General features: G+C 42.5%; 1 protein-coding gene across 1 annotated transcript in view; it reads left to right on the top strand.

Moving 5' to 3' along the window:
* The window catches only part of LOC118771586 (aryl hydrocarbon receptor repressor-like), a 31604-nt gene extending 14756 nt beyond the window's left edge, over nucleotides 1-16848 (top strand). Inside the window, exons 3-8 of the mRNA XM_036519593.1 lie at nucleotides 12038-12153; nucleotides 13098-13187; nucleotides 13904-14039; nucleotides 14590-14723; nucleotides 15025-15224; nucleotides 15798-16848. Coding sequence (XP_036375486.1) covers nucleotides 12038-12153; nucleotides 13098-13187; nucleotides 13904-14039; nucleotides 14590-14723; nucleotides 15025-15224; nucleotides 15798-16848 — 1727 coding nt within the window. The remainder of the gene's footprint in view (nucleotides 1-12037; nucleotides 12154-13097; nucleotides 13188-13903; nucleotides 14040-14589; nucleotides 14724-15024; nucleotides 15225-15797) is intronic.
* The last annotated feature ends 4326 nt before the right edge of the window (nucleotides 16849-21174 follow it).

Consider the following 21174-nt stretch of genomic DNA (forward strand, 5'->3'; position numbering starts at 1 on the left):
TTGCTGAAAAAGTATTGCATCACACTGTGGACATTCACTGAGTCTCTTTGAGCATTAATAGATTTAGCGCCAGTGATCTACAGACTTCATACAGGTCTATCTGATGCCAGCTAAAGGTTTATTCAAAGTATATAAAGGCCAACTTTAGAGTTTTTTAGAGGAAAGAGAACTTAGGGAAGGTGTTTCATTGGTCTTAATAGGGTACTTATTAATCTACTTTGGGTAAATGACTTTTATCAGGTGTGTACCTGATAAATCTAAGGAAACCCTTTCTTTGAGGCTAATTTAGAAATTCTTGGGGAGCGATTCTGGAAAACACATCTTCATGTTCCAAGTTGCAGTGCATGTTAAATGATAACTCAATCAAAAGCTGTGTCGTCACTCAGAGAAAGGTCACCTCGGAAATGCACTTAGCGCTCTAATGATGTTTTCGGCTCCCTGCGATTTACTGACGTGTCAACACACCCCACAGTCACACATGTCATGCATGTGTGGGGTAAGGCTTTGTTGCCACCCTGGGTCTCTGCGGTTTTCGGACTGCCACAATCCTCACATTGCCTGTGCTGACAGATGTGGTCACTGAAACACAGAGAGAGCAGGTGCCCTGTGTGCCATCAGAATGGACACTTTACACACCGTTCAGGTATGAAAAAAATAGCAAAGCCTCCCACCTTTGAGATGAAGTGACCGTGACCAAAACCAGACTTGACAAGCTTCAAGATGAAGTGAACATGACCGTAACCAAACCCTAAAAGCTTTGAGATGAAGTGAATGTGACCACAACATAACCCTACAAATTGTTGGGAAAACATTTAACTGGATGTTGTGTTTCTTTTGTCAGTTTGGCTGTGCATCTGATGTGTGCTTCATATGTATAACTTAACACTATCCACGAGGTTAGTGTCAAAGTCCAAGTTCATGGTGAATCAATGTAAAGCTCCAATTAGATATGCATGTTAAATTAGATATGTGTGCTAATTTTTCTAGGCTGCCCTTTTACCCTGTATTTAAAAATTAGTTTAAAGGGCAGGAAACCACTGGCAGAATCAAATGGACAATTAAAACAGGAAGCTTGTTAGGGCTCAGGGGTCAGACAGCTGAACTGTGATGAGAACCCAGAATTGTAAACTCTGTGTCTGATGTAACGGTGTCTTTTGACATGCAATAATTAATAACTACACACACACCTTCAAGCAGAGATTGCTCATGGAAGCTCCCCAAAAACTGTAAGGAATTCCAACTGTTCCACCCCCGCCCCAAAGTCGGAAACAACTACAATAGATACAAGGGTATTTAATTCCTGAAATCAAAATAACTGAAATTCTAATGTACCGAAACCTTGGCAAACATGACCCTCAAGAGACCTGATTGGAAGCATTGGGGTACAAAAAAACCACACATATGTTGTGTGGTATATTGCTGACTGTCTGCAGCCCTAACTACATTACCAGTTTAAAAACCACATTAAGCTCTTTGCATCCGTGTTTGAACCCTTAATGCGGTTAGTGTCCACATTAAGTGTGGATCAGTGGTCCTCAGCAATCAGGCGTAGAACCTTCTGGAACTGAGGGCCTTGAACTGTGTTCCATTGCCAACCTTTTGAGCTGAACCTGCAAACGGCTACTGTAGTGTAATTGGAATAAAGTTGTTCTTTGTCTTATTGGCTTGCACACATAGTGATTTGTATAGCTGGAAAGTCACTGAAGCAAGTAAGTGGAAGTTATTTGCTCAAGACTGCAACAGCAGGATTCCACAAAAGATTTCTACCTGTAATTACCTGTGCTCAAGTTAAGATCTTTTACCTGCATCAGGGAAGTTTGGCTGCATTACCAGCCAATGTGTTTGAAATGGTGGTTCCGGCAATCCATCACCAAAAATGACATGGAGGGGGTCCCAACTGGCTCAGTGAGAAAGGCGTTCATGTTAAGCACAGGCAGAGCCGTATGGCCCGGGTTCGAAACTGACTGCATCATCTGCCGGCAGTGGCAGAACAAACTGGCTTCGTTGCTCTTAGGTTGGTCAGGGCTTGCTCACCACACCTCTCTCAGGCACTCTGTGATTCGTCAAGACCCTGCAAGTTGCTTGGAAGATGTCAACAGAGAAGCACCTATTCTCCAATGAGCACCAGCTCCACTGTAGTGCCCTGTGTCACTTAAATTGGTAAAATAGAGGGGTCCATTTGTATCCCTTGAGTGCTCCTGTGTGAGTACAGATGTTGTCACAGTGAGACAAGCCTGTCATAACTGTCATTTGAACAACCGCAGTTAGTCACAACTTCAGTTTAGTATCCCCTTCAAGATGGGATAGCCCCCCCTTTCCGACACACACACACACACACACACACACACACACACACACACACACACACACATCTACTGTACCACCAACTCACATTCTCCTGGTATAATAATCTTGATGCATTCTGGGTTCAGGATATGAGTAGAGGTGGCTGTAAGAGACTCTTGTCAGTTTTGTGTCCTTGGAGGTTCTAGGGCGTGTCATACTCAGAACTGAAATATCTGAAATATTAAAATCTGTTCTCAAATTGACAGGAAACAATCTCTGTTAACTGTCAGTGCCATAATTCCTTCAAAGTTCTCCCATAATAAAGGGCAGTGTTGTAAAACTGTCAGTTTGTGCTTGTGGCTGGAGAACTAAAGATTTTTACATTCTCTGGCCTTAATGTATTTCAAGTTTGATTCTTCTCTATGATTTTCATATGTCATAGATTCCTGTCCATTATGTCAGTTAATGTGCGTATATGTAGTAATCTAAGCCAGATGCAGGAAGGTGCTCACACTTTGAAATATAAAGTATTCTAAACTAGTCTGCAAATAACTGCAGGCTTGTGATGTCACCAGTTACAGGCATTCGAATTCCATTTGCTCTTTGCACGCAATGGTGCCCCCTTCTGGGCATAAGCGGCGACAGTAGTGTGGGTCACACAAGTTGCTGGCTAATTGGTTTAATTTGGTCAAATTGGGCCGCCACTGGACTGATATCATTGGTTATTATTATCAGAAGCAGTATTTATGTTATTATCAGTTTGAGGAATATTAGCTGTATACAAACCTTCACCAGATCTGTTTAATTCTGAGGCCAATTTTGTTCATGAAAGAAGTGTCATGAGACCAAGCAGATGAAACAGGTTGGTCAGGACATGCAGATCTGAGTTCATGGCTTGCGTGAGTGTCTCGAAGTGACACAGACAGCGTATGTTTAAACCACTAATGCTCATGAAATTAGCAATTTTCCCCTTTTGGGAAAGCCTTTGAGAAGGAAATTCCTGGGGACATGACACAAATCAGACTTGCAATTTACAGAAAACCAAAAAAAACACTTCCAGGGGACTGTGGTTTAATATCAGTGTGCATCAAAAGGGTATGTTTATTTACTTTACCAAAATTCCACTGAGTCCATAATGTCTTTTTCCACAACTAGTGTGCTGTACATGTGACTGTCTCTTATAAAATGCTCGCAGCCTAGAGGACAAAAAGTTCTATTATGAGGATATGCCTAACACACACTAGATGGCTTATCATGGCCTGTATGATATCATTTGAAAGAATGTATTTTATTCCATTAAACACATTATTACTATGTATATGTATATGTGTTTTTTTATTAACAATTGCTCTACAGAAAATTGTAGTCCCTTCAATCAAATGATTGATTTTTACACCATAATCTGCTGTGTTATTATAATGGGCACTGTTACCCATGGCAACAACCAATAATTCTGTTAGAATTTTATCATTCAGACATAATCAGTCTATTTAATCATTTGAATTTAGTGCGTTCCTTACCAGCTTTATTTACATCTATTGTCTTTGCGTTATACATGCATACGCTGTGCTGTGATGTCAACGCAATCCTCCTGTGTGGCTAATTCATCCCAAACTTCAGCAGTCCCGTCTTTTGCTCTGGGAGTCACCCTTTGGTCTGGGAGTTACAAACTGCCTTGCCAGTTTCCACCGTCAGCAGTGAGCAAGGAGAGAAAGAGAGTGAGACAGAGAGAGGTAGAGAAAGAGAGTGGCGGAGAGAGAGAGAGAGAGAGAGAGAGAGAGAGAGAGAGAGAGACTGTAATTATGCAGTGATGACAGCACTGACAAAAATAATTGCATGAGCCAAGCACATTCTCAACAACCGTTAAGATGGCATTACAAGATACTCCCGTGCACTTGCACAATATGACTATTCTTATTCATTTTAGGTGATAATGACTCCATCCAGCATGTCATGGGGAGAATTTACTGTTTTTTAATAGATTTGGTGCCTGAGATCCTTGTCTTAGTGGTTTTTTGGTGCTGGATCCTGAAGCCGGAAACTGAGGGGTGATTTGTTCTCAGCTATGTGACGTAGGGACAATTTGGTGTCAGCTCAGTGATCTAGGGATAATTAGGTGTCAACTCTGTAATATAGGGACAACTTGGTGTTAGCTCTGTGATATAGGGACATTTTGACGTAAACTCCGTGATATAGGGATAATTAGGTGTCAGCTCTGTGATATTTTTTTTAAATTATATATTATTTCGATATTTTTTTTCCTGAAATTAGCCTTTTGCCTCTCTTATTTTTACTGGTAGATGGGCTGCCATTGTTAGATGAATAAATACATTTTAAAAAATTTGCTATGTCTCCCTCTCACCTGATTGGTCCTGTCGGGCGATGACACTAATGGGCTTCACTGCGCAACGCTGTGTTGGCAGTTGTCGTATCCAGCTGCTTCAGCCAGCCTGCGATGCATGATCTGCGTGATCCGCAGGCCCTTGCCCTCCAACCTCCAACCCCCCACCTCCAGCGCAAATCTGCAGATCTCCAGCGCTTGTGCCTGTGCGTGTGGGGGCTGTGACCCCCCCCACCCCCACCCCCCCAGGCCTTCGTGACATGACCTACTGTTTTTCCGAGCGCATGGGCGGCCGGCCTCAAACGGGAGCGTGTGGTAATGAGATCATCACACGGATTAGCGTGACTCGCGGTCCGAGGCCGCGGAACACGGGATCCGCTCCCCTTTATGGATCTCATGAGGAGCGGTGGGGATATCTGAGGATACCCCCCACCGGGCCGGTCCCCACCCCACCCTGCCGGGATGGTGTTGAGTGACAGGCAACATACCTCCTGCTGTCACCTATAGGAGAAGCAGGAAACACTGCAAATATTGTGGATAAAGTCTTTCTGTGATGCGCAGTACTCTGAATGCCACAGTGCACACAGGGCCTGTGTGCCATCCTTTAGTTTAAGGTGGCAGGCGTTAGCGAATATAGTGTAACATTAGAGACACTCTAAGCACCAATACGGAATCCTCTGTATCCATCCACAAAGTGAAGGGCCATTCTCCAGGCTGTGCTGTTACAGCCCGTTCCTGTGATTTGGAGGGAGCTCCCCAAACACTCTGCATGGAGATTCCACACCCAAAACCACGAGGGGAACATCAATCCTCATCAATCCTCCAGTGGATACACTGTCCCTCTAAATGTTACATTTACATTCACATCTGCCTAATTATGATATTTAATGATTATATTTCCATTTCTATCCACCATCCTCCTAATCTTTGCATTTGCATTTGCCTCATTTTTGCAATTATTACATAAATCTGCCATCCCTCTAATTACTACATTTACAATGACATTTTAATATGTTTTTACTCAATTTTAATTTGTTCTTATCACATTATATGTTTTTTACTCCTGCATTATCTTGTAAATTCATCAAGACTTTTCATTTTTTTGATTTTACAAATTTTCTGATTTGTAAAGTGGTTTGGGCTACAATTGTTATATGAAAGGTTCTGCATGAATGAAGGTGTTTATTATTAATAATTAGGTGACCTTGAGAAGCTGGAGACAAAGACATTAAAAAACACTCAAAGTAATATTGATTATGGTGTGTGCTGCGTTTCTAGCTTGGTGCTCTGGGACAGTGTATTATAGCATACGGCTCAACTGCAGATCAACCCACACAGCAGACTGACAGATTAGGAGAGGGGCAGCCCTCAAAAAATGGGAAGCAATGTTTATTACTGAAGGTTAAGACTGTCACACTGACTTTTTAGGACATTTTCTGTATGTGAGAGATTGCAATTCAGATTCCAAATCAATCCATTAATGAAATTTTATTTGTTCTGGCACATTTTTATTTTAATGCACATTTAAATTAGCGCATTTTCCTGAGGGAAATTGAAAAGTCAGAAAACCCATTTAGTAAATTATGCAAAATAAAATAAAAAATTCTGGCACAGATCAATCACACGTGATTCAGTTATCTTTTTTTTGATTACTGGATACCCCCACAGAGCTAACAGATTATTCACATTACACCCGCATATTCATATTTTTCATATTTTCTATTCAGCTTTAACACTGGAGCACCAGCAGAACCTCAATTGCGAATCTCGGGAACTGAAATCAGAAGAAACGTTTGGTCAAACCCGGTTTCCGTACGACCCAAAGTGTCAGAAGAAATGGCGGGAGGCCAGTTCCCTGAGAAGGTGTCAATTAAAGCTGCTTTTTAAATATTCTGATGGATCTAAGCATCAAGCCTTTTGTATAACCTTCCCTTTGCCCAGAATTGTGAGCAGAAATTGCAAGTGATCCCTCTGTGTGACTGTCCTTGGGAAAGAAACGGAGCTCTAAGTTGTGTTGCTCTCATTGGCTTTCCATGAAACTCACTGGCTTGGCAGTAATCCCCGGTGGCAGGCCCTCCTCCAATGAGAGCTGATTAAATGTGCGTGACTGTGGCCACAGTTTTCTTCAAAAGCGTGATCGTAATGTTTTTATTTTTATTTCATGCCTAAAGGTCTTTATTTATGCAGATTTAAATGACTTCTTCTGTGCGTTCTCGCACGCATGTTGATATATTTGCAGATTCTGACTCTAAAAGATAAACGTGATCTTTATCAGATATGGGATGAAGTTTGTTTACATACAGGGACACACACGCCACACACACAGTCCACACAAATACAATTCAGTTCAAATGACTTCACTTTTTCCCAGAGGGAAAACACCTCTTGTGTGGCGTAACATCCCATTCACAGCAACAATCAGCTCATACACAAAATCCATACATACAGATAATCCTAACCCCTATGGCATAAAAATGAAGACATATACTACAAAGTAAAATATACACATATGTACAGTACATATGGAAATAGTATACACAGTGTTTCCTAGTCCTAGTCCGTGGAACCCACTGTGTATACTGGTTTTCATTCCAGCTGAGTGCTCAATTTATTCATTTTGATTGAGCTCTTTTACTGATCTCTGTTTGACTTTATTTAAATATCTGCTGCCATTTCTCTGCTACAGATACAGGATTTTTGGAAATATGCTTGCTCTGACAAAAGTGTACATATGAGATATTTCTGTTAGTTATTCCTGTTTCACTGACTTCCCTTTTGTAATACAAAGTATTCGCCACAATTGATTGTGTAATTACAGTAGCTGTTCAATGGAGCCTAGAACAAGAAATTAAATAACTAATTACACTTAATTGAGAGAGCTGTGCCAAATGTGTGTGGGGCGGATATTTACAGAAATATGTTGAGCAAACAACTTTCATTTTTTATATATGTATGAAATTTGTAGCAACATTTTTTGTTCACAAAGAATTTATATGACACTGAACATATAGATATACATAAATATATTGGTACAAAGCTGGACATGGCTGTTATACTTTTCATAATGGCCCTGTACTCTGATGTTATTTCCAGTTTTAAAAAATTATGTAAATGTAATTGAAAAAAGGTTCCAATAATATATGGTCATTTTACTTCTTTCCACATTTGTATTTGAACACCCCTAATCAATAAGTCAAGTAAATAAATTTTTAACACACATTGAAAATCAGGAATAAAGACAAGAGATAGCAGATAGCATATTGCAGAGTCATTGCTGAAAGTATTTTTTTTTTAACAAATAAAACCATGCTAAAAATTTATGGTGCAGAGTAATTTACATACAAAATGTGTAACAGACTACACAAAATTATACAATAATAGATAAATTACAAGTTAGAGTGAAACATAAACTCTTATTGAATTACATTTAATAATACATACATACATTGAACCATCTTCTGCCTCATTACTTAAAACTAGAATGGTCTGGATGCACGACGCTATGTGTAAGGGAAACGTCGTCTCTGTTGCACGCCTGGCTTAACCTTTACTGAGCACGCTCGACACTTGCCAGCAGCCATCAATATTCAACAGCTGTTGTTATTATGAAATTCTTTATAGGCTAATGTGGCTTGCCAGGCTTGCACGCGAGCGCTAGAGCTAGCTCTGTCAGAGAGGAGGGGACGGTGGCAGACAGCTCTCGTGTGTGATGGTGCAGCTTTGGGCAGCCAGCTCTGCTCATCTCTGGAGTTTTCTGCGCTGGATTTCCCTCCCGGGGGGTGAGGGGCGGAGGGAAGGGAAGCCGGGGAGGGGTTTGGGGTTGGGGGGGTGGGGTTTGGGACAGGCTAATCAGGCGGCCGACGGCTGCTCTACCCCCTCATGCCTCTGGTGGAGATATCTGTGTACCGTGTGCACGCAAGGCAATCGGGCCTGGGAATACTCACACGCATGTAGGGGTGCTTTAACTCCTCCGCCTGTGCCAGAAGATGGCACCCCCCCCCCCCAATCGCCCCTCCCCTGAAGATGCACGCAGACAATCCGAAAGCAATTGCTCAGAGCCTCTCATGTGAAATGTGTGAAATGCTCTGTATTGTAGCAGAAACGCTCACTGGAGACTTTACACCACTTTATCTTAGGGCTTCATTAATAAGTAAAGAAAAGACAGGGTATATCACAGAGGAGGAAGAAAGAAGATGAAATTAAGAGGCCCTTCAACTTGCCTGTCCAAAATACTGTATGTCTCTTATTGATCCAAAAAATAATGTACTGTGGACTCTCTACTGTGTATATATGAAGTGCAAACCGAACACACTTTGCTCTTTGAATTGTATCAAGAGCAGCTGAATGCCACATCCTATAACATCAGTGAGGACAAGACATGATCAATACTATGAAGATTTCAGTTATTATAAACTGAGCAAAGCTGGGAAACATGGTGGTACTGACAACAGTAAAATGTTATTAATTATGGAAAATGTGTTTTTTGTATCTTCTGCAAAAACAAGCTCTTGCCTTCAAGGGCCGGATGATGCAAAAAAGTGGTCCATTTTTTCGTTTAGTGTGTTTTTATAACAGGGGAAGTGCACAGTTAAAACCATGAAACAGTAAAAAATGCATTGTGACCAAGTTAGCCACAGGCTAATTTCTTTGGGCAGTGTTTGAGAAGGTGGATTATATACAACATCACGCATAACAGCAGAAACATTACAAAATAATAGGAAGAAAAAAGAAACAGAATGAAATAAATGAAAGAAAAAAGGAAAAAGGTTAATCAAGTCTAGTTCATTAACTGGGCTATGGAAAATATTCAATACTAAAACACCTCATCTCTATAGATGCATAGATTACAGATCACTGTTCTAAAAACTGATCATGAACAGGAGTGTAGTGTGCAATGATATATCTAATGTAGCAATATACAATGCAGTGTTTTGAAGAAAAAATATATAGTAAAATTGAAATAACTACCAAATTGAAAGTCTACTGTAAAAACTGTTAATGGCTACAAATATGTTTATGTTTTAGCCACTTAGTTTTAATGAAAAATTGTTGTAATTGCATGATCCTCAGATGAAGACAACTGAAATATTGTACCCTTGATGGAAAAATCTGTCTGTGCAAACAAAATACAGCACTGTCACACAACACAGTCAAGTTGTTCAGCTATTCTTGTACCTCAAATCTTTTTTTTAACTGAGCTGACCTACAAATTCATTTTGGGGGTTGAGGTCATTCAGCGGCAGTCATTCAAACTCATTCAGAGTTTTAAAAACCATGCATGCACACATGTTTATGAAATTTTCTGAAGTTGATTCTAAAGATCATGTGTGTTGAAGATGTGACACTAATGATATTTGCGGCGGCAGTGTAGCATAGTGGTTAAGGAGCAGGACTCGTAACCGAAAGGTTGCCGGTCCCCGCTGGGACACTGCTGCTGTACCCTTGGGTAAGGTACTTAACCCACAATTGCCTCAGTAAATATCCAGCTGTATAAATGGATAACATTGTAAAGAACTGTAACCTATGTAAGTCGCTTTGGATAAAAGCGTCTGCCAAATGAATAAATGTAAATGTAAATTTGCTGGATTTTTATCAAACTCTATAACCTCTAGATCCAGCTTTTGGCCAGCTAGTCATATGGTCATATGAGTAAAGTTTATGGCATGCATATACTTCTTTGTAGCTGCAGTGGAAAATGTTGCTTAATGAAAAAAGGGGCAGCATACATTTCAGCCTATTTTTCCACTACATTTCTTAGAAGATGAAAATCCATTTTTGTGCCCAATTACTTACCATGAGGAACTATATTAATTTGTTCTCCTTCTACAGTAATATCAGACTGATTTCTTGGTACGTGTTGTCTGATAGAGAGATGCATTCCCACACTTTTATTTACACTGAGGCAGGAGTGATTAAGCCATTGTGAACCATCTAGCATAACTGTTGTTTATTTGCCATCTCCTGGCTTGTGTTAGAGGTGAAATAAATGAGTGAATCGTGTTATGAAGTTTTAAAAGGAAGAGAATAACGGCGGAATAGCTTGCGTGTCTCGATGTGAGTCGTGTTGAGGAAAAATTAAAGGGAGTCACGGAAGGATCTTGCTGGGGGAATGACGGGGGTGGGGGTTATGAAATGAGGGGCTGGCACGGTTCTGTATGGACCTGAGCGGCACGAACCGGGGCGCCGTGGGTGTGGCTGAGCGCGACGCTCGCGTGACAGATCTCTGCGTGTTTGTGGGGCTGTTTGTCCATTTTGTGTTGGAGGGTGGAGGCGGGGGGTGTGGGGGTAGGGGGGGGGTGTGGGGGACGGGGGGGGGGGGCGCTGCGTGTTGGCAGATTACTCCTTGTGGCAGCGTGTGACAGCAGCGTCTCCCTCTGCTTAGGGTGGGTCACGAAGGCTCCCTCGCTCGCCGATTTCGGCCTCGAGTCCTCAACACAGACACACACATTCACACACACACCCACTCAAACAACCCCCCACTACTCTGTGTGGGGAAAGGGGGCATCCTTTAGCACCACAGAGCGCAGTAATTACACTCACGCACAATCTTAGTCAGCCTCTGCTGGTGGTCATTGTGCGTGTTACTGAGCGTGTTACTCATCTAATTCCTGCTGGCATGCTGGTCTGGCCTTCCTTTATGAGCTAAGAACAGCGCAGAGTGTGCCGCTAGACCGGCTTCCCCACGCTGTCTGGCTGACTTTGTGCGCAGTGGCAAAAGTTCTGAGTCCTGGGTTACTGAGGTGAACAAAAGCCTTAAAGACACCCGTCTGTGATCACTGTGCTGTGAATGATGATGTCAAGGCATTTTGTAGTCTATCCTCTTTGTTCCTTTTGTCCTCAGGAGGGGTGTGGCGGTTGCTCCCATAATTCTCTGTTTCTGAAGACAAGTAGAAGAATTCAGAGTTTTCCTTTCCCCCTTCAAATGTGTCGTGCTGATGTGTAAATGTTGGCTGTTTGCCCTGAATATAGCAGCATATAGCAGTCTTATAATTCTATTTTTATTGCAAATAGCTTACCTTAGTTATCGCTTAAAATTGGAGCTTGACATTCATTTAAAGTTTTGGGTCAGTAGGTCTTTGGAAATGAACCTGAAGGCCACATGAACCCCAAACGCATGGTATATCCTTCCAAACATTTCCCCTGAGTTTAGTATCAGATATGTCTCTTGTGCTGTTGTCTACAGTCTACAGTTTTTTTTTTTTTTTTACGATCCTGGTTTCCAGTGAGTCCTTTCATTGTGCACCTCAGCTGAGTATAAGATATTGGATATTATGCCTTTACTCTGATGTTCATATTGTTAGACTCAATTGAGATACCTAACTGCCACTGTCTATGCATCTCTCTGTGTCTCTGTCTCTCTGTATCCCTTCCTCTCTCTGTCTTACTCTTTCTCCCTCTCTCTCCTTACAGCCGCCCTTCAGGACAAGTCACCCCCAAAATACGTGTGCCCCTCAGAAAACCCCGGTTCTAGGAAGGAGAGCCCAGAAGCCAGGTTCAGTGTGTGTGAAAGTGACCTCTTACTGGAGGTGAGGGGGACGACCATGGCGTTGTCACTCTGCTTTCACACACTGTCTCTTGCAATTCTGAAATGTCACAGTGTCTCATCAGTCTTTGCCAATGTGTCGATGATTCTATGAAAATGTACAAGGTAATTTTAACCCTCAGTGCCTGGTTTTCCTAAGAGACAGAAGGCTATCTCTCTCAGCAGAATCAGAATAGTCTTTAGGATTTTTCAGAGAACAGACCCAAGATTCCATGAATTAGAATTCCGGGAACCAGGACTAAAGAAATGCAAGCAAGCAAGACCACATTTCAGAGTACAGAATGCCACCCCCCCCCCAAAAAAAAAAAAAAAAAAAACATATGAAGTGAATCAGCTAAGGAGTTATTTATGAAAATGGCATCTGGTTTGAGAAAGATAATATCTAAGCACAAGGGTTTTGATTGTATACTGATGTATGAACAAGCAGAAAAATGTATTTGGTCAGAGGACTGCAGTCTCCTGATTTAAAGGTTTAAAGCTGCGAGATAGTGTGTTCAGGGAGATATGGAGTAGAACAGGGCTTCCTTCACATGCATACATCTATGTGATGAAACTCAGGTTCAGGCAGATAGCTTTGTGTGATTGTGCCGGGAGTATTCAGTAAACACACGCTTGGTGGAAAACCAAGTATGTAGTTCTCATACTGTTAGGTGGTCTCTGTGCTTACAGTTTAAAAAAGAATATTTACTCAAACAATTCAGCATAAGTACCTCATTCTAGGATACAATGATAGTGTCCTGTTTTGGATTCAACACCGAAGCCGTCTGATTACAAGCCTAGCTTCTGAAGATATGACTGAATTATCAGGAATTCCATATTTATTGTTATTTCTTATCAATTAGGTAACATTTTATGGCTAAATTGAACAGAGGAGTGAGTGTTAATGCATGTAGGGTAAGCGAGAGTTTGTGTCTGTGCTTACGGCAGGCCTTGACTGGTTTCGCTCTGGTAGTGAGCACAGACGGAATGATCTTTTATGCCTCGTCCACCATCGTCGACTACCTGGGCTTCCATCAGGTAAGTGACACTCACGTTATTCCTCTTTTTTGCCTTTCGAAGCATTTTATCATATTGTTTTGTATGGCGGGGTTCCAGACAATGGCCGTTTGAGCCATGTGTTAATGGGAGCAGCGGTGGTGGCGTGTTAGACCAGGGGAGTCGTTTCACGTGTCAGATACAACAGGGAGGGTGAATATTTCACAGGGACACACACTGGTATTAGAGGCATGGGCTGGGCCTGAAGGATTTGCCTTTGGGCTGGGCGGTGTGGATTGTCACGTGAGCGGCTGGCGTCACGCGATGCCCAGCGAACAGCCAAGGAGCAAAACAACAGCATCGGGTTCTCGGATATTTTTATGTGTCTCAAGTGTTTCAGTGTTCGAAGGCCTACGTGAATGCATTTGACGCTTTTTACGGTCTGGATTGTTCGAATCCATTCTTTGACCCTTTTGGCGTCTCACTGTAGCGCCCCTTGTCTGCATGGTGGACGGGGAGCCCCCAAAAGCCGGTGCAAACCTTGCGTTCGGGGGCCGCCGGCCGAGGGCCCCGTGGCACGGCCGACACCTGTGGTGTTGGCCCAGATGCCTCCCGTGTGTGGCGCCGGCGCGCTGCCTAACGAGCCGTGGCCGGGGGTTAAGCGGGGGAGGTCAGGGCCACTCGCGAGCCCAACGGGGGGCCGCTAATGAGGTCAGGGACCCCCCTCCCCAGCTTCCATTATCTCTCCCTCTGCCCAGACTGATGTGATGCACCAGAACGTCTTTGATTACATCCATGTGGACGACCGGCAGGAGTTCCAGCGACAGCTCCACTGGGCCATGAACCCCACTCAGCAGGTGGCGGGAGTGGACCCCAACTTGGCGGCGGGGCCCGGTACGTATGTGAGAGCGCTGGCTGTGTGTGTGACCCACGGCCCTGGGGGAAAGGGGAGGCCTCTGATCCTCTTGTTTAGCGTGTCGCCTTTCAGTATTGCGTTCATATCATTTTAACTGCTTCCCCTCTGTACTACCCTCAATGGCCAAAAGAACCATGCATGTACATAGATACAAATGTCGGGCAATCTGCTCTGATAGACAAGCTGAAATGAAATGCTTTAAGAGTGGAGTTAGATTACTGCAAAATGAGGATTCTTAAAATATTGTTGTATAGGAAAAGTTATAACATCCTTCTTTAAAGCATTCATGGGGCTGTCTTTCTCAAATACAGTTCAAACTAAAGAAAAATGACAACCCTCTCTGTGTTGAAAGGCCTACTCTCATCATTAAGGTCTTGTGTTATTAATACTGCATCATTTAAATTTAAGCGTGACAGAACTAAAACATGAATGAGAGAGATGAGTGGGTCCACAGTCATCTAACCTCCCTCTTATCTCCCTGCCTTTCTGTGTGTGTGTGTGTGTGTGTGTGTGTTTGTGTGTGTGCAGGTGAGGACTACATGGTCAGCAGTCTCTTCAGCTCTCAGGAGATAGACGGCGTTCCCCCAGAGATCTCCCCCTTCCTCACACGCTGCTTCATGTCTCGAGTTCGCTGCCTGCTGGACAGCACGTCAGGCTTCCTGGTGAGGGAGCAGCGCGCGCACACACACATACACACACACACACATACACACACACACACACATATACTGACACCACAAGCACACCCATAGGGACACACACACAGGAACACAAACAAAATTCCATTTTTTTTTGGAATTTTGCAGCTGAATTTGTCAGCTTTGAAGCTGAATTTCTCCGCTTCGTCTACATCTGCTATAAAGTGTAAAGCACCCATTGCCTACCCCATTTTAGCCCTGTTTGGTGAGAAGAGGTTATTTTGTGCTCCTATAACCCACTCCCATAATCTCACACATCCCCCAGACCATACAGTTTCAGGGACGTCTGAAGTTCCTCCAGGGCCAAAAGAAGAGGTCTCCATCGGGTACGCTCCTGCCCCCCCAGCTGGCCCTTTTCGCCGTGGCCATACCCCTCCTGTCGCCCCCCATGACTGAGATGAAGATGAAGAGTGCGATGATGAGGAGCAAACACAAGAACGCGGTCTTCTCCGCTCAGGATCTGAGGTTAGCTCCCCGTCTGTGACTGCGTCAGACAGCTTCCACTCCTCACCCTGCAGGAGGCAGAGTGTGTTTATATCGCTGCTCATGAATTAGTTATGTCACAGTCCTTAATGTAGTGCATGCTGCCAGAGCAGAACCGTGGCTGTTTGCACAGAGAATGTAACTTAGGGGACTGAGACGAGGGAGGACGGAAGGGACAAGGGGCTTTTCATTGCAGCTTCTTGTTCTTTCCATTCCTTATAGCAGTAACAAAATGGAAGAGTATATCACTGCTTTTCAGTATACGTTTACAAAATGATCTTTTTTGAAGGATTGCTCTGTTGTAAAACAACAATAAAAATGTCTACTAAGCTAACACTTCAAGGTGCAGTGCATTCGATGTAAATGGGTGTTCCTTTACTGTCTTGGTGATTGCGGTGGTTGCAGTATTGTTTTTGTTATGAAACCCAATATATCTTCCTGTTTTACTTTCCCAGTGTGTTCAGTTGATGTCCTGTTTATTGACATCTCCTGTGTGGGCGGGGCCTGCTGTAGGGGCAGGTGATGTAATCTGACACCTCTTCTGTCCCCCTACAGTGAGAGGAAGTACCAGGGTTTGGGCAAGATGGAGGAGGATGGGGGCACCCTCCTCTTAGGCTGCAGTGGCACCACATCCAGACAGCAACACTATGCTGTCCCCTGGACACCCCTATCCAAAGAGGGCCTCCGATTCAGGAATGAGGGGTACTACCCCCAGGAAGAGCCCTTAAACCTGAACTGCAAGTCCTCTGCAAGCGGACAGAGGGGCGCGACCCTGGAGCCCTCGTGGGCGGGGCGTGCGGCTATGGGGGCGGGGAGGATGGGGCCGAACGCATTCCTCCAAAAGCCTGGCCTGTCCGGCAAGCCTGGAGGGTACCGCCTGTCTCCCAGCTGCCACGGTGACGGCAGTGATGTCACCCTCAGTAAGATGTACGGTGGCCTACTGCAGCTGGGGGCCGAGAGTTTCCCTGGGGGGGGCGTGAAGGTCGAGAACAGCTACAGCGAGTGCTACGACGGCCGCCCGCCGCCAGAAGCTGCCGTCAAGACCGAGCGCGACTCAGACTCCGAGAACGGCTGCGTCCTCTTCGGCGCCGCCCACGGTGGGGCGTGGCCGCGCAAGGAGCGGGCGGAGCGGCGCTTCGGGCCGGCCTACGGCGAGAGCCCCCTGCTGAAGACGGAGGCGGGGTACTACGAGCCCTACGCACCCTGCCAGAGGGGCAAGGCCGGGCTCAGCTCTGCGTTTGGCTCCAACCTGGCCGTCGGGGGCAGCCGGCCCCTCAAGTGTGTCCTGAACAGAGACCTGGCCCTGTTCGGCCCGCAGCGGCCCGACCCCCAGTGCAGCAGCCAGGGCATGAACTGCATCGACCCCCACATGTATGGGAACAGTGGGACAGATCAGAAGGGCTTCCTGCCGCAGGATTACAAGCTCACCTACGAGTTCAGGAGCCACAGCCTGGTTCACTCCATCAAACAGGAGCCCCTGGACTCGCCACCCTGGTCTGATGGCAGCCAGGACATTAGCCAAGCATCCCTACTACGCAGCATCATGCCTAACTGTGTCATGAACACAGTAGGGAGCAAATCAAATCCATATGGCTACATGCAGTAAGCATGAGCTAGCACACTCCTCATTAAAGTATATTCCACCAGAAGGTGGTATATGCTGAGGTTTATAATACAGCGTCTAAGGGGTATTTTTTACAGACAAGGACAAGTTTACTGCATAATCTGTATATAAGAAAATACATCAATTACAGCCATGTGTTGCTTAGCGTCCATGATACGTTCCGTGAAATAGGACGTTATGTGATTTGGACGTTGTGCAAACACCATACTATACACGGTATATGGTATACTATGTATTGTTCCATTATACGCCTGGCAGCGCAATCGCTTTATTTCCATGACACATGAGATACACGTGTTGCGTGCGGGAAGCGTTGCCTTCACCACATCTGGTTACGTCCGCTACGTCCCGTTCTGCGATCAGGATTTTTAAACTTTATTATAACCTTATGGGACTACGGACGTACATGCGAACGGACGTTGTCTGAATGGACGTTAAGCGGCGCATAACTGTATTGCCATTTTCATTTGTGTAATTCCGTGCATATAATATAGAACATGAGCTGAAATATTTTAACTGTATGTTCTACAATATATGCCTAACATTGTTTACATAAAAGTGGCGTCATTGATATATTTACTAATATATGCAGTATATTTTTAACATATGATGAAATTACTTTTTCATATCTTTTCGGATGGATCTATTTTACTTAAAATATCCTACAGTTCTTTTTCATATGGATTAATGTAGTAGGAGAGATTTCTGTGTCTGGCTCAGGTTTAATAATGGTATTGTAGATGTATAACAAGTCTGCCTGTAGTGAAATGTAATTTTTTTTTAGTTTTTTGTTAAAGCACCTTTTTTCAAAAGTAGTGTTAACAATAATATTTTTAGTTTGATGTAATATTTGTGTATTTGTTGTATGTGCATCTTACATTGATGTTAGAATTGAATTGAATTTAACATACTTTATTACTCCCCAAGGGCAAAATTCATATTTTCATCTTCCACAGGCAAACAGGAATACAGACATATAGGCAGAACACAACACCACCCAAGACATTGGACAATTATGTATTCATAATATACAGATGCAAAGTGCAGTACAGTGGTTCCAATACGGGCACCAGCTAATGAATACACCAGCATACCGCAGTCAATAAACAGTCAATTAATATGCCAGTATATATGCAAAACAATCAGTAAATACAGAAAAGCAGTACACAATATTAAAACAATCATACCCAGTAAAGAGAGACAGAGAGAGAGAGAGAAAGAGAGGAAGAATCTTCAATAAACACATGAAGTCTATGATCATTTGTCAAAACCATCTCAATGAACTCAGGCATATATAGCAATAACGGCAGTCAAGTGCTCTGACGTATGCTGTGCACTTTACTACAACTATAATAGGAGCCTCAGGGAGATTCATTCAGGACAATGTGCTGTCAAGCTGAATTGCTGAGAATACACACTTAGCAGATTAGTTTGTCTAAAAACCACCCAACCACCCACTAGCTGTATGCATTATTTGTATCGAAGAGACAAACTGTGTCACTGCCATAAGTTTTCAGTCTATAATCAAAAGAATAAATGATTTTGATTCTTGTAAAATGTACATTTGCTAAGTCAGTATTCTCGTTGAGTTGTATATAAAAGGGAGCTAACATCTAAAAGTGATTTCAAGAATTCAGACACTTTATGATGATCTTTGTCTCTCTCTCTTCCTTTCAATTTCGGTCTAAATATTTCATTATCCTAAAAGACATCATGGTTTAACAGACTGTAAAGTAGTACTCAATATTAACTTTAATCTAGCAATCCATTAGCATCTTTGTGAATGTTAAAATATTGATGCCGATCTTCTTAAATCATGCCTTGGCTGGTCATGTCAAGACAAGTGACACAGTTAAGAGACATATGAACATTTGGCATACTATGTTTATGACATGAACCCATGGACACAACATTTATGGAATAGATATTTCCTGTCATTTTAGGTTATGTTTTAAGTTATTTTGTTTGAAAGTAAGTAGTACATTTGAAAAAAAAAAAACAAAATCTACTGTGTTTTCCAGTCGTGAACTTGCAATGTGTAACTGGATTACCAATCCTATTTCTACCTGGACGTAATATCACATCAAGATGCAGCGCTGTCTCACCATTGAAATTGCTGTTTTTGTTCGTGTTTTTGTAAAATCGTAATATTCAGTATGTTGCATTAATTGTGTATAACTGAAGTGTTAATTTAATATGAATGTTTTAGGTACTTGTTTTATACAGTGATAAATTTGTCTTTTCTTTCAAGAACAGTGCAGTGAAAGACACACAAGCTGATTGGCCAATAATGTAGCTGCAAAGCAGCAACTATGGATTGCAGCATTTACTGTACTTGTTTTTTTATTAAAAAAGTGAACTTTCATCCACTATTGCCTAGATATGTCATCATTTCTTTTATCCATTTCCTTTTTCAACTGAATTGACACATGCTAAGACAAAAAATGGCACACTTCAATGCTGAGATGTAAGGCTGGAGCTATTCAGATGTAAAATCCACAATAATCAGATGAGCTCAAATTATTATACAAGGGCCATTTCTCAACATTCACACTAACTGCATGTAGTAGCAAGTGCTGAACCGGGTAAATGTATAAATAGACAATGCATGAACAACATGCCCATTTCTGAGAGAACTTCCAAATGATTCATTCAGAACAGCCCTGTACTGAAAGATCACAGTTTTCGAAGTCAGAGTATAAACACCTCTTAACAGTTTTAATACACCTCTCAACAACTTTATATATATATATATATATAAAGTATATTACTTAATACTAATAATGTTCAGATATAACAATTATGTTTACTCTTTGGATATTACAGAAATACAGTCTGTAAGCAAGTACAGATTCAGTCTGAATGGATATTCACAGCATGGACAAAGCCTGAGTATTGGTCAAAATCTGAAATAACACCTCTAAACAAGTTTGACTGAGCTACACTGGCATATGTACTCCTATTTAAATGGATTATGATAGCAGTGGAATGCCTTGGCATCTACGTTTCAACCTCTCTGTTAGACCTCACTTGTCTCAACCTTAAACCTCTGTTAAACTCAGCTTTACACACAACAGCTAGAAAGCTGGAACAGACTGCCTATTTCTCTCATGGGACGTATAGATGCAGCAAGAATGAATAAAGTAACTACATCTCAATAATTGTCCTTCATGACTGACAACTGGAAACAGCAACAATGTGTCAAAAACACAATGCATGTATGCAGTATGTAATCAATTCATTAGACACATTGACATGGGTCCCGTACCTCACCAAAACCCATAACACTGTCCTTAAACATAAGCTGTTATTACAAGCATCACCTCTCTGATTGTCCAGTTGTTTATTTGCTTTTGCCGTCTACTTTCCCCTTTTCATAGTCTCCTTCCAGCTCCTATGATAAAATCATTTTATTTTTCTTCTCTTCCTCCCCCCTCCTCTTTCTCCCCTGTGCTCACTTTTTACTTTGTATTTGTATCTTACTTTACTTTGTATTGTATGAACTAAAACAATTAAACTTAGGAAAGGGCAAAGCCAACAATTGTAAGAATATGACTGCACTGAAGATGCATAGATGTGACACTCTTATATGAGCGCTGCAGTACGTGCCACTAAACCATTTAAGGCTCTGCCTGAGAAGTGCTGACGCGGCTGGAGCTTTTGTGGGATATTTTTAGAACTGGAAATGGTTGCACTCGACTCCATGGCACCGTTTATAGGCTGTATTGTGCCCAGAGTTTTTCAGCTGAAATGCATCTGATACTCTGTTGTTGTTCGGCTTGAGTCTTCTTCAACATCAAAAACAGACTAGACACGCAGGAATGGTGCCCACTTCATGACTAATGGCACGTGAATTCTGTTTGACAGTTCCTCAGCTTGACGCCTGGTTATTGAAAACTAGTCTATTACTGCTTTCTGAGAGAGGAGCTAAAGAGGGGACCTTTCTCAAAGAGTCATATTTAAGAATATATTCAGATATTTAAGTATATACTGAGATATATTGTGAAGTCATGATTTTGTGTTATTTGACACAAATAACACAAAATGTAAGAATGTACTGAGATCTTACTTGCTACTGTATTATTTGCTGATTGCCAAAATCTTAATTGCTAATTGCTAATGGAAGCTAATTGCTAATGCAAGATAATTGCATGACAAGATGTTGGCTGACCTTTGCACATTTGTCTTCAGTGCTTCAGGAGGCTCTTTTTCATTTTCATTGTCAAAGATCATTCAAATGTATTATTAGGAAAAATGCAAAAGCAAGTAATCAAGTATTAATCAAGCAAAAAGTGAAGTTGTAAAAAA

The sequence above is a fragment of the Megalops cyprinoides genome, chromosome 24, assembly GCF_013368585.1.
Source record: "Megalops cyprinoides isolate fMegCyp1 chromosome 24, fMegCyp1.pri, whole genome shotgun sequence".
In the NCBI taxonomy this organism is placed as follows: domain Eukaryota; kingdom Metazoa; phylum Chordata; class Actinopteri; order Elopiformes; family Megalopidae; genus Megalops; species Megalops cyprinoides.